The 14,479-nt window shown below is 36.9% G+C and overlaps 1 protein-coding gene across 1 annotated transcript in view; it reads left to right on the top strand.

The window, feature by feature from the left end:
- LOC117413021 (T-cell leukemia homeobox protein 3-like) overlaps positions 1 to 13,772 on the top strand; it is a 16,346-nt gene extending 2,574 nt beyond the window's left edge. The window contains exons 2-3 of the mRNA XM_034021717.3: positions 1,683 to 1,920; positions 10,176 to 13,772. Of these exons, the coding sequence (XP_033877608.2) occupies positions 1,683 to 1,920; positions 10,176 to 10,386 (449 nt within the window). The 3' untranslated portion in view covers positions 10,387 to 13,772. The remainder of the gene's footprint in view (positions 1 to 1,682; positions 1,921 to 10,175) is intronic.
- The last annotated feature ends 707 nt before the right edge of the window (positions 13,773 to 14,479 follow it).

Genomic DNA, 14,479 nt, shown 5'->3' with positions numbered 1-14,479 from the left:
TTCTACACAGCAGAAGGGCTTTTGTCCGAAAGGTCATTTAAACCTTTTGCTAACCCCCCCCCAAAAAAACCGGTACCCCTTCTTACACACACACACACACACACACACACTGGGGAAGTTCACATTCCAATGTTGTCTTGCTTGGTGTGTGCGATATCTGATCAGACAGGATTAATGTACAGAATTAGTCCTCTACAGACATCATAACAAAATGCCCAGAGAATAGCCTACACTTATGCAAACCGTATGTCACAGCTCAAACATTTTCAACACTGGCGTGACTTACATTCTGTAGACACAATGTACAATGTACAATGTTACATTAATAAACATATGAACGTTTAGACGCTCTTAAACTAAACCTTTTCAGACGTAAGGAAGGTGATCACACGTTTAAAATGCGTACCACAGTACAAACACATATTTCTTCTGAACACGAGACAGACAGGTATATGCATCCAGGTGACACGTTTGACTGTTCTGATTACATGCAAGATGATTTTAAGACATGTTTCGAAACTAAACAACATTTACAATGCAATGTTCTATTTATAAAACAAAGTTGAATTTGTGTTTTAATGTCACGCTTTAAAATGAAATAGTTGTCATATAGTGTAAAACAGCCCACCTTCGCCTTTGAATCAACTGCTAAACACATTCCTCTTAACATTTCACATTTTAAACGAGTCCATACTATTTTTCAGTTTTTAATTATTTTTTTTTTACACTATACTGGTTCAGGTATTTTATGTTAAACTTACTACACATAAGGGCGTCGTGACATGACTATAAGGTACAGAGCTATTTAATTCACCGTGTTTATGTAAACTGACAAGTTTTAGAAATGATTTCGTGTGACTTTTATCCAAACATCAAGATGAATCAGACGTGCAGGTGACGGGACTGGATTTGAAAGTCTTAATCTGAAGCAAGCTCGTCGATCGCTTCACTCTGAATAATGGCAGTTATATTTATTTATTTCTTTATTTCTTTATTTATTTATTTATTTATTTGTTTGTTTGTTTAATTTTAGGGTCTAAAAAACAAGCATTTAAATGAACTGGTTCACAATTCACCCGTCGCAAAGAAGAATGTTGAAGCAGTAATGAATAAATTAAAACAATAATTAATACATTAAAATATTAATTACCGTATCATTAATTTGTATTAACTAATAATCGTGTCGTTTCATTAAAATGTCGTAGCGGAACTATTTCAAGGCGATATATAGAATTTTATATATGTGGGTTATCCACGAGGATGACGTATTTTCTTCTCCAGACTTCTTGGCAAAATTCCTTGGTCGTGACCATTTGAGGAGGCGAAACACAAATATGTGGGAGAGGTGACAGACGATAATAAACACCGCTTTCCTCTTAGTTGTAATTCATGGAGTGGAGACAAATACCTGGAAGCAATATGCAGTGACCAAGACAGAAAAAAGTCGACATTGGCAAAAGAAACAAAACCAGTACAGAATGCTACCAATAGCAGGCCTGGACAATGTATAAATACATCCAAATTAGTTTGTGTTATTAGACTATACGTCTAAGTATTAACGTTTTGTCTCAGTACATTTATCATATCATGTATATCATCACCACTACTACATATTTGTATATATTTTATTTATTTTTTTTAATTTAATTCTAGCATCCTATCTGTCTCTTCCCACTTTGCAGCGGCTCTAACGCCCTTCACTGTGTCCCGGCGGATCGGACATCCCTATCAGAACCGGACCCCACCCAAGAGAAAGAAACCGCGGACCTCGTTCTCCCGGGTGCAGATCTGCGAGTTGGAAAAGCGCTTCCATCGGCAGAAGTACCTGGCCTCGGCCGAGAGGGCGGCGCTTGCCAAGTCCCTCAAAATGACCGACGCGCAGGTTAAAACATGGTTTCAGAACAGAAGGACGAAATGGAGGTGAGTGACGCAAAATAATAATAATAATAATAATAATAATAATAATAATAATAATAATAATAATAATAAACTGTTAAACGTAGAATGTAAAAATGAAAAACATTGTGTAGAGACGGGTTAAAAATGCGCTTTTGTGACTTCAATAATTGCTGCTGTGTATGCCCTGCTCGTTGATCGATCTGTTTATTTATGTATTAGACCTGTGTGTTGGTTTAATGCAAGTTAATGTGTCCATTTAGCAAAGACCGTGTCCCCGTGTATGCTTTAAAAAAAAAAAAAAAAAAAGTTGTCAGTATCACACCAGTCAAATACCAGGCGAGCTCCATATTAATATTCCTTCCTGGTACTGTTTAAATAGCTATATGTCGTTCTCGGGAATTATATTTCAACACTTCTTCCTATTTGACATGTTTTTAATATTTATTAAAACAAATAAATAATTAGTTATATATATTAAAAAAATGTTTTACATAACGTCCAATTAAAAAACAATATAGGTAAATAAATATTCTACAATAGCCGACCTGGTGTATTTAAGACACCATTTAAACTGTTGAAAACGCCTATACCTGTTAGACACGTGACAATGCTTTGTAGAAACTACATGGGAATATGTGTTTTGTAGCACATGCAGCGCAGAAATGCAATAATGTGTCCAACTGTAAACAGCTGGTCAATAATCCATTTTAGATAATAGTATAAAAATAGACAAGAGCGTGTTACCGGTTGTGAATTGTCTAGCCTGGGTGAAAATCAATAAGGCTTTGTTTTCCTGTTTTTTTTCCGTCTCACGGAAATATGACACGGAAAGTGTTACAGTGTAGAGAAATGCCATGATCAAGATCCTGCAGATTTCAGTTGAACGATATATGTTTTATTTTGGTTTCGTTTCGTTATTAGGGTCCATCTTCGATTGCATAGCGCACATGCCACCCTATTTGCGTATCGGGTGCACATGCTGCAGGTCTTTACAACAAAGCAGCAATATTTGTAAGGTAGGCTGAAAGCAAATACAATTACTTTGCGAATTATCACTACGGCCTACATAAATGCAATACTTTTTTTCTAACAAAATGGGTATAAAAGTGGAATCAAATCTAAAAAAAACCGTGGCTATTTCGAGTAGACCATGGACTGCATGGTGATTTTACCATCGTTTTAGCAAACGCTCCTATTGTTCTTGGTAATTAATTTACATCGAAGGCTTAAGTGTCATCATCTAAGTTCATGTGGGAAGCTGTGCATCTCCTCGGGTCTAAAGCACAGATGTGAGAAGGCTGCTCTTCTCGCGCGCACACAGAACCACTCTGCTCTTCTCCCGGGCACACAGAACCAGGCTAACCTGGGCTCACCTGCAACAGATGGTCATGTTTAGGTCTCGCCTTCTCCAATTCATTCACTCCAGTGACCCGGGGCGATGAGTCGTTAGCAGTGGAACAGCTGCTACGTGTTTATTATTGAAGACTTCAGGTTCCCAACTGTCCCATTCCGAGCGAAAAAGATGAGCTGTGGATTTGAACTTCGTTCACATGGATCCAATTAAATGTTTGCCTGTGTTGAAATAAATAGGCCTATTATATTTTGCAAGATGCATTTTGAAAAATAAAACTAGAAAATAAAACTGGTCTTGTAAAGAGATTGAAACAGGCTGTTTGAAGGCAAGTCCATTTAAATAACATATTTAGCTCTATGAATAACCAGAGTCGAGAGTAAAGTATCAATGTAGGCTACAGCTGCTGACTGCTGAAAGAAGAGAGATAACTAAAATACCTCTTTACCAACATCACTATAGCCTACCAGGCTGGTTCTTGTTGTTTTGATAGATCTGAAACATTCCTAAGACCACTTTTATGAACACAAATCACTTTTCCTGTAGAAGTAAAAAACAAACAAAAAAAACCGACCGATTTATTTTCCTTTTTTTCTTTTTGAATGGATTTGCCCGTTAAAACGGCTTTCCAAACCATGATTAAAATACGTTTGTTCCATGTTGTAATTAAATAGGCTCTTGCGAAAATTGTTATTCTATGGGAACTTGAAAATTATTTATATCCAATTTTTAAAATATACACACACACACACACAAAAAAAACTATCGAGAAATTAATACGAGTTAATACGAGCTAAATATGTATATTATAAATAAAGGTTGAATAAAATTGATTATATAGTTCAAAAGGAAAGAATCAGCTGTCCAAAAAGTATAATTTCTAAACTGGGCAAAACTGCAAAATCCCCTTCTGTTGCCAGTTACACTTCGCACTCAGACACTCAGCGAGGACTTGCTGGTTATGAAAAGATTAAATGAAGATGAAGAATGGATTTCTTGAAAAACTACAGCACCCACTATTGAAATATGGAAATGTAGAATATTGTAAATAATGGGACCGTAGGCCTATGGTCCTACTTTTTATTATTATTATTATTATTATTATTATTATTATTATTATTATTATTATTATTATTATTATTATTTATTTCTTAGCAGACGCCCTTATCCAGGGCGACTTACAATCGTAAGCAAATACATTTCAAGTGTTACAATACAAGTAATACAATAAGAGCAAGAAATACAATAACTTTTGTTCAAGCAAAGTACAAGTGTGACAAAACACAATTCAATAATACAGCAGATAATAGTGATAGTTACATCAGGATATGATTAAATAGTGATAGTTACATCAGGATATGATTAAATACAAAATACTACAGGTTAAACACTTGGCAGATTACAGTATTCTGAAGTACAGGATTAAATGCAGTAAAATCGGGGGCAGATAAGAGCAAAATAAAGCACATTTAAATGAAGGGTGATAGTGTCCCAGGATACAAACAGAGGAGTTCTACAGGTGCTGTTTGAAGAGGTGAGTCTTAAGGAGGCGCCGGAATGTGGTCAGGGACTGGGCAGTCCTGACATCTATAGGAAGGTCATTCCATCACTGCGGAGCAAGGGTGGAGAAGGAGCGGGCTCTGGAGGCAGGGGAGCGTAGCGGAGGTAGAGCCAGTCTTCTAGTGCAGGCGGAGCGGAGAGGTCGAGTGGGGGTGTAGGGAGAGATGAGGGTCTGGAGGTAGCTGGGTGCAGTCTGGTCAAGGCATCTGTAGGCTGACAGGCATAATGTATTTCACCCAACTCAAACTGTAGCCTTCGCTTAAACCAGTAGCCTACTTTAAAATAAAGTGGGACGTTTACTGGCCACCAGCGGTTGTAGTCTTACGACAATGCAAAACCTTACATGAAATACAGTAATTGCATATGACCTATTAAACAACATTTCATGGCCTGTATGAAATATGCCAAATTAAAACTAGTCGCTGCTGATTAAAAGGTTTTCAATATAGGCCAGTTTTAAATTTGATTTAACTCCATTCTGCAATAGCCAACTGTCTCTTTAAACAATCCTCCAAAAAAAAACAGCAGCAGCCTTGAGACGATTTAAAATAAATGAGCTTTTATCAAATGGAATATTAATATACATTTTTAAATGCACTTTCTGTAAACTACACTGTATTTAAATATTAAGCTTGCATTGTAACCATGTAATACCTGTAAATCGCCTTGAATAAAGACGTCTGCCAAATAAATTAATAATAGTCTTGAGAGTTTTTGGAACTGTTATCGGTTTATGCGTAATTGCCGCTGTGACGTGATTTTGATGTTTAAATTTTTTATTTATTTAATTTAATCACGAAGAAAGTTAAATTTGTAGTTGTATAATGAACGCGTTACACATGGCTGTTCAGATTCTTAATTCTAATTCTAATTAGCAGGTCATTTAGCCATTGTATATTAAGCTTGGTTTTTAAAAGCGTCGTTTTTTTTAATGGAAATAAATAGCCTCACCTTTATGTTCCCGGCATTTAAAAGACTGTGCAAACATGGAAAGAGAAATAAACCACATTGTGTGAAAGGCACACGCCGCTTCCACAAGTTCATTGAGAACACGAAACACGTGTTTGCATTTGGAGCTTATATAATTACACTGTTTAAATAAAAAATAAAACACAACAACTACGTGATATACAATCAAGACAAATTAGGTCGGGACAGCTTGATTTTAAACAAAGGTAAAATAATGACTCAGTCGTAAAACAGTTTAGGTATTTTATTTTTAAGGGCCCGAATGTAGGGGTGCCACCTGTCCCTGTTTTCCCTGGATCGTCCCGGAGGTGTCTGGGAATTCAATATGCATTTCCAGGACACTGTATGGCAGCAGGCCTACCAACAAATTGAGCACACGTTAGATAAATCCAGATACGTACTGTGATAGACGCAAACTGTGAACTGGTTGTCAATAATACCGCAGTAATATTACCAATGTCCCCTATTGGATGAATATAGGATTTCTAAAGAGATGTTCAATTTTGTCTCAGACGTATCTCAGACGTGGCAAACCGACCAGAATGGGTAACAAACAACGTTTTGTAAATCTCACTAGCCTGGTGATCAGGTTACAAATAAAATCATTGTCCAGCCCAGCCAGTCCCCTGCCCGGAGAGTACTTACACTGCTTCTGCTGCAGTTTTGACTATAGATTATATGACATCACTTTATGCATTCTTCTTCTTTACGTTGGACATTTATTGCTATGATGTATTCTTATTATTCAACGGAAGTATAAACAGAACTAACCTTTCTCGTTTTTTTTTCCTGTATACTGCATGTGTTCACTCTAATGCACTGTTTTAAAATAGCTTATTTACGTTCAGCTTTGTTAATTCAAGTGCAAGCATATTTACAAATCTATATTTACACAAGTCGATACCATATAATTAGCTCACATAGGCTATGCAACTTCACTCATGTGCTACTTTAACCTGTGGTTAACTCGCGTTATGCAGTTTGCCTGCCTGCAAACCAGAATAAATAGCATTGCTGTTGCTTTTGAGTTTGATAGCGGGTGATGCAAATTACGCTCTTTCACTAATCTGCTAATTCGTTTTGAGAGAAAGATTATTAAAGTATGTGTTGACAAATATATGTGATTAAAAAACATGTTCTTTGTCTTAATCTTAATAAAAACCAACATAGTCCAACAACACTGCAAAGGAATGTGTTTGATGTAGGGGTGTTGGAATTTCGAGGGGGGAATAAGCCTATTGATTTCTCCTTTTGAGACCTAGTCTCAATTGGTTTAGCGTTAGTCATGCCCTAGGAGAAGGGCTTACACGCTGGAAGAAACCCTTCTAGGCCATTGAGTTAAAAAACGACTTGCTTAGTACACGTTCTCATTTGACTTTAGTAAGTGTTGTAATTCTAATTAGTATGCATACCAATTTCGCCAATCAGACCGCTGAAAATGAAATGAGAACCAATGAATTTAAAGAAAATAGTACGTGTAATAAATTATCCAATTAAAAGTCGCCTTACATCTGCCATTCCCGTGGCGGTATATGGACTTGGCATTGGGTAAAGTCTAGTGAAAGATGATGGATAGACGCGGACCCTTCCAGACGATCAACATTGCCTGTCTCAAGAAGTCGGCAGCACTTAGCAAATCTATACTTGCACCATAGAAGAAAATCTCTCGCCGCCAATTATTTGCAGTTTTCCTTATTCTTGAATTTTTAAAATCATATTTCATGTCTGAAAAATTGACCAGCTCCTACGTAGAAAAAGAGCAGTTAATTTACATTTATTTAGAACGCGTATTTTTTTTAATGTATTCTGATTGGTCCAAATCAATACGGGTACTAAATGTTTGAACGTGTACTAAATAACGTGTTTCTGACCCCGATGGCCTTCATTATTCTTCCAGCGTGTACATAGCGCGTAAACGAAGTGAGAGTAGGGCCCTTGGTTTGTATTACCCCTAGTCACAACTTTGTGTAAAGCGCCACCTTGTGGGGAAAAAGGTATTGCAACAATAAAAGTAATGCAATAACTGACAAGCTAGCTTAGTACTATCTTTATTATTAGGGATTAAGAAAGTGTTCTTAATTGATAAATCACTTTTATATAAATACCACTGTTTGACTACTGCCAACTGAGTGATCCTTACCTTACACTCTGGCTGTGTTCCAATTCATGAAAATGCACCCTGCGAAGTGAAGATCGAAGGGCGGAAGTGGGCGGCGGCCATGTTAAGGGGTGTTCCAACCCGTAGTGAACATAAAATGCTCCCTTCAAAGGGGCCTTCAAGTGGGCGTTCCCGAAGTGTACAATCAATCTATATATTTACAATCAATCATATAGTATATAACAATATTATAATGTTTATTGTGTCATATAAATAACTCGTATTTGATAAATAAATTAATGTTCTAGGTTAAATTGTCTTCTGGTTTTAATTTTAAATAATTTTTTTTAAAATATTTATATTCATACTTTATATTTACGCATACTTTGCTGTTATTGAATGCAGAAGGTAACTGCCGCCTTGTCCGAGTCTCCCTTAAGAAAAGGAATCATTTGAATCATTTTAATTGGAATTACATTTTTCTCTCTACGTCGGTTAACTCCGCCTTTTTACTGTTTTCACTTTATTATGTTTATCTTAAATGACAACATGTATATTTACATATCTCAGTTGTATTGGTTAATATTAGTAATTAGTAGTTTGTTCAGCGTGTATGTTGGTATTGACGCCTTCTTGGCTGAGTCTCCCTTAAAAAAAGGAATACTTATCGGAATTACATTTTGAACTCTTTAGAGGCGAGTTAATTCCGCCTGCCATTTCACTTTTATTATGTATATCTTCCGACTGGTTTAACAGACAGTATTATACATATCATTTATTTACCATATAACAAGACTCATTATTATGATTATTACTTTATGATTTATTGGTATATTTTTTGTAGTGAAGATCCAAACTAGATGGATAGATACTATCTCCCCTATGAAACATGTACCATGGTACTTGTATCTCTGGATTTTTGGAACAGTGTACATGGTATCAGTGTGAAAGTACAATGGTTTAATTTACATCTGTATCATTTATGTATATATCCTATACCATCAATGTAACCTATTATGGTACTATAATACAGTCCAACCATAATAATACAATGGTATATATATATATATATATATATATATATATATATATATATATATATATATATATATATATAGCTACACTATACTAGAGACAGCACAGTGTTGCAATTAGATACCATCTTTTCTTAGAAATAAAAAGTAGGCTACAATGCTAATGTATTATGGTGATACTGCATGATAGTACCAATACAGCATTGTACATTGATGGTATAGGATATATACATATATTATACAGTACCATTGTACTTTCACACGGATAACATTATATCGTATTAGCTTGTTTTCAAAATCCAGTGGTACACAAGTACCAAGCCATGGTACATTTGTATATAGGGCTGCCTCAGGTTCATAAATAATAATAATAATAATAATAATAATAATAATAATAATAATAATAATAATAATAATAATAAAAACACTTCATAAAATCAGACTTAATTAATTTATTAACTTTACAACTTACTTCTCTGGCCAACCTCATTAATGCCCCTGCACAACGACGATGGTGGGCTCTCCTTCTGATTGCAGATCCCATCTTCCGATTTTCATTTATTATTAAAAATATAGCGATGGCTATTGCAGCTACAGCAATTATCTGCATTTTTTCTCTGCTCTCCAGTCTCAGCGCTCACATTTTATTTTGAGCGCCAAGACTCTGGAGAGCAGAGGACATTAAAATAAAAATAACTTAATTGATAATAACTAGCTCTCGTTTTTTTTTGTTGTAGTTCTGCTCATAATCAAGTACCCCCCCCCCCCCCCAAAAAAACAAAAAAACACGCACACACACACTTTGCCATCCCCAGAAAAAGACACATGCACGCATATTATAGACAACACGAAAAGTCAATGTTTTATTAGCATGCGCTTTAAAATGGATAGCTACTTTAAGCATAGCAAAATTTAACAGCTACTCTCTTACACATATATAAACAAACAAAAATGACAATGACCTCCCGCGTTCTTCTTTTTGTCTGTACCCATTTCCAGAGCTGATTAATGATGACGCCTTTTCCTGGCTGTGAATGATGACGCTGAAGTGTGTTTCAAATGAAACACTTTTGCAAACACTGTGCCCTATTCCCCTTCGAAGTGATCACTCCTGGAAGTGATCACTTTGAAGGGAAGTAGGGTGTAGGGGCGAGGTTTTGAAATGGAACACAGCCTCTGAATGCAGTGTTGACCAGTGGGGGCACCACCAAAACAGTATAAATAAATAAACAATACATAAATAAGTGTTGGTGTCTCTCCCCAGGAGACAGACGGCGGAGGAGCGGGAGGCAGAGAGGCAGCAGGCAAACAGATTGATGATCCAGCTGCAGCATGATGCCTTCCAGAAGTCCCTGAGTGACTCCATCCAGCCGGACCCGCTGTGCATCCACAACTCCTCGCTGTTCGCCCTGCAAAACCTGCAGCCCTGGGCGGACGAGAACGGCAAGCTGCAGCCCGTCACATCACTGGTGTGAGAGACGCCCCTCTGCACAGACTCAGAAACAAAAACAAAAACTTAAAAAAATAGAAAAAAAAAATATGTTGGTTTGTTTTTATAAATAAAACAATTAAAAAAACTGCATGATTTCAATGCAACCAAGACTTATAATCCAACCAATGACAACCCCCTCCCTCCCACCTGTACCCAAAATGGGCCTCCGTAGATGGATCCCCTGAACCCACACATTCTCACTCCGATTGTCAACACTGGAAGACTGCAACCCCATTGAAAGCACCGTGACCTGCTCATCACATTTCCTCCACTCATCTCAATACAGGTTTTTAGAAGCACTGTTCAAACTAAACCTGGTTTTACTGTGGGCCCTCGCAAGCTCTCCCTGTGCAGCAAAGGAGACAGCGTTGACCAGGGAGGAAAGGAGAGGGGAGGGGGTTGCAAAGAGATGTACCTGGATGGTTTCCTTCTTCTTTTCTCCTTAGGAAATGATTCTCCTGACGAGCACAACAGCCGAGCTGCAGCATCTCGTTTAAAACCTGGGTGTGGATTCTGACACTTTAACAGCCAAGAAGGACTGTCTGTAAATTAAACAAATAAATCTGTGGTTTGACTGCAGGGAAAGTATATTGGTAGCTAGGACAAATAACTGGCTAGGATGGATAGACTGTTCTTTGAAAGCAGGTTAGCTTCCCACGCCTGGTACTAGTTAAACAAGTCAACACTATTTCTGGTATGGTGCAGAATTCAAGTCTTGATCATTGTGTGCATGTTGTTTAAGATTATTGTGACTACACTGGAACCTCAGTTTAACTGAACTTTGCAACCACAGTACTGCACTGGAAACCATGTTGAGACCATTGGCATTATTATAGCAATGTCACTGTGTGTGCATTGTAACTACAATTTAGACTCACTAGAAATATACAGATAATAGACAGCTAAAGTGCAGTCTATCTACACTGCAGATATTTGTCCAGCCTCAGTTTAAAAAACTTTTTTTTTCTTCTTCTTCTTCTTCTTCTTCTTCTTCTTCTTCTTCTTCTTCTTCTTCTTCTTCTTCTTCTTCTTCTTCTTCTTCTTCTTATTATGTATTTATTGGAACTGATATGTGTTTTAAGTTTCAGATGACATTTTTATTTAACTTTTTTTTTATTAAATTGTTACTATTTGTATTTAAAATTTAAGAGAATTACCAGCCCATAACAGTGGGCTCAGTAAACATGCAGCCTTGCTGTGTTCTTTCCTTTCCTTTCCTTGACCTGGTCACCACAGACTTAAAAGGCCGGAGGTACACCACCAATTTCTCATACTGGAACACGTTTATGGGAAGTTAGATGTGCCGAATATAAAGACAGCGATAAAAAAAGAAGACGAATATAAGGAATTAGCAAATATTTTTGGGAAATCACCAGCGGAGGTGAAAGACAAACTGAAGATATTTTCCTTCTTCTGGACAAATACCGAGTCCAGAGGTTCTTCAGGTTGTCTTTTACCTCGGCTGGTCCACACTCGAGTTTTCAAAATGATTCCAATTACTATAGCAGCTGCTTTACTGCAAACAGGTACCATCTCAAAATTGCTTAAAATAATTGTCAATTTTCCATTGTGCGTGTGGCACATTTAGCAACAGCAACTCAGTTGTCAATTTTTTGCTGTCAACTAGAATCGATAATAAAAACAGTTAATTGCTTGTGTATCTCCGGCCTGGTAAAGGCCTGATAAAGGCTAGATCCACCAAAGGATTTGTGGAGCTCTCACCATTTAGTGCATGGCTGCTGAGTTACTATTGACATATACTGTATATTATATGTCAGTAGAACTCAAGGAACAAGGACAAGGATGAGAAAGACAGTTACAACAGACCAGGTCAGCACAAAGCACCTAACACAGCTTTGTAAAAAAAAAATTAAAAAAAAGAATACTTTTTGAGCAATAGCACTCGTCCTAAAAAGTCACTTTAAATATTCCCAGAAGCTCTCGTCTCTCCCGTTCTTAAACTGCTTAGCCTCTCAGGCTTCAATTCAATGTTATTTATGCTGTCACCTCTGTCATAATAGCAGCTTTATAGAAGTACCAAATATTAAAACACACTAAAACTGGGATGATGATCTTTTTTTTTTGGGCAATTTTAAAATGAACATAACTGCAACCCTTTATCCTTTTTGTAGTTACTTAGTTCTCCGTAAAGCTGCTACAATAAAAGCAGTGCAATACTTACTTAAAAAGAATATTCCCTGCCTCAGAAATGGATACATGGTGGCACAAATGAGATTTAGAATAGAACTTCTCCATTATGGTTAAATGTAGTATTGCTGGTTTTGAGTTAGAAAATAAATCTTTTCGATTTAAGGACACATAAAAAAATAAATAAAAACAACGCTTTAGGGTATTATGAAAGCTGAGGGAAGTTCCAGAGGTTTAAAAACTGCTGCTAAGGTTCTCGTTCAGCTGAAACGAAGACGCAAGAGAACCATAAAGCATAAATTTCCGACAATTTCTTCAATCATCTTTATGTCGACATGGATATGCAGTGAAGTGGACCATTGTTTTCACTTCAGTTGATTCATTATCAATTCATGCATTTTTTAGTGGCAATACGATGTTGCATTGATTCGTTTGTGTTTTCCCTGTAGATTCATTCGACAGAACTGGTCTCCGAGACCTGTGTTGTCAGCAATCAGGATGATCCCATGCTTTTACCCCTTAACTTCCAGCCATGTTTGAAACAGCTGTCTGTGCAAAGTCCAAACCATGTAATTTCAAGAACATGCCATCAGTCTGCCTCCAGGTTTATTCCAGCTCAGGACTTTTGGGCGTAATCAAAATTATTTTCAGTCAGGTGGCTGTACGGGGCAGTGTGTCTCCCCCATGGCCATAATGAAAAGAGAATAGACATTTCTTAGTCGATAAGGGGTCTCTTTAAATAAAGAAGTTTAACTTAAAATAATAATGACTTGAATTAAATAGATACAGGTCTTATAAAACTATAGTGTTTCTATAGTGTTTCTATGGTGTTGATTAAATCCAGACCTTTCCTCATAATGTTGCAGGTTATAAAGTTCTTCCTTTCTCCAGTCTACCTTGTCCCGGCTGGGGGATTGTACAGTCAAAAGGATCAGGGCAGGGCAGCTGTTTGGCACCCTCTGTAGCTTTAGGAAAAATTGTCCTCTGTTTTTCTATCCTGGACTGTCCTGGGACAAGAGCTTGACCGCTGTCTGAGAGGCAGATAAAAGAAATACAGAAAATCTTTATTTCATTTTGACTTTATTTAAATTTTAAAATGTGCAGAGTTTTAAAGTCTTCTCAATGTGTGGGGTTGTCATAAATAAATGTATTATACTTTGTATTTGATAAATATGTAAATAAAAAAGTTTTTTTTCTTTAAAAATAAAGAACTTTGTGCCATTTTTTTAGGATTAAATATAATGTTCTAGCTGTTAAAGCTGAAGACGTGGGACCAGGAGATCTAGTTGTTGGAGTCCTACACATTTCTTAGGTACTAAACCCACCCATGTGCCTGTGTGGACAGTCAGACAGACTGGCATTAGGCTTCAGTTCTTACCTTTTACAGGCTGTCACTCTCTTACCTTTTACAGGCACTAAATTGCCATTCTTGTCCTATGAAGAGACAGACATACAAATACAGACAAAGTGATTTGATGTCTTATAGACCCCTCATCTTAAAATAGAAAAAAACAAGCAGCAGAAAAAAAAAATCCTTGCATGGTATTACTAGTTCCATAAAAGAAAAGAAGAAAATAAAAAGTGCTAATAAAATAAGCACCTAGGCACGGAGTGTCTCTGCTCCACAGTAATGGAGTCGTTAAAAGCCTGGGCTGTTAACAGCCATTTGGAAATTATCCTTCCATTTGTTATCTCGAGTGCCCACAATCAGTTTTAATGACACGTATAATTCACATCATTCCAGTGCGTTCTGTCACCCCGAGGATAGCTCCGATCAGCCTCAGCGCATTCAACCCTTTTTACAGCACACTTTTATTGCTATTATGTTCATAAGGAGGAAAAAAAAACACAGAGGCTCCCTCTCGCTCTCTCTCCGCCTCCGAGAGAGAGAGAGAGAAAAACCACTGAACAAATCTGCAATAAAGCTG

The sequence above is a fragment of the Acipenser ruthenus genome, chromosome 23, assembly GCF_902713425.1.
Source record: "Acipenser ruthenus chromosome 23, fAciRut3.2 maternal haplotype, whole genome shotgun sequence".
NCBI classification, from domain to species: Eukaryota; Metazoa; Chordata; class Actinopteri; order Acipenseriformes; family Acipenseridae; genus Acipenser; species Acipenser ruthenus.
Note: the sequence above shows the minus strand (reverse complement) of the source record. Positions and strands in the feature narration are given on the sequence as shown.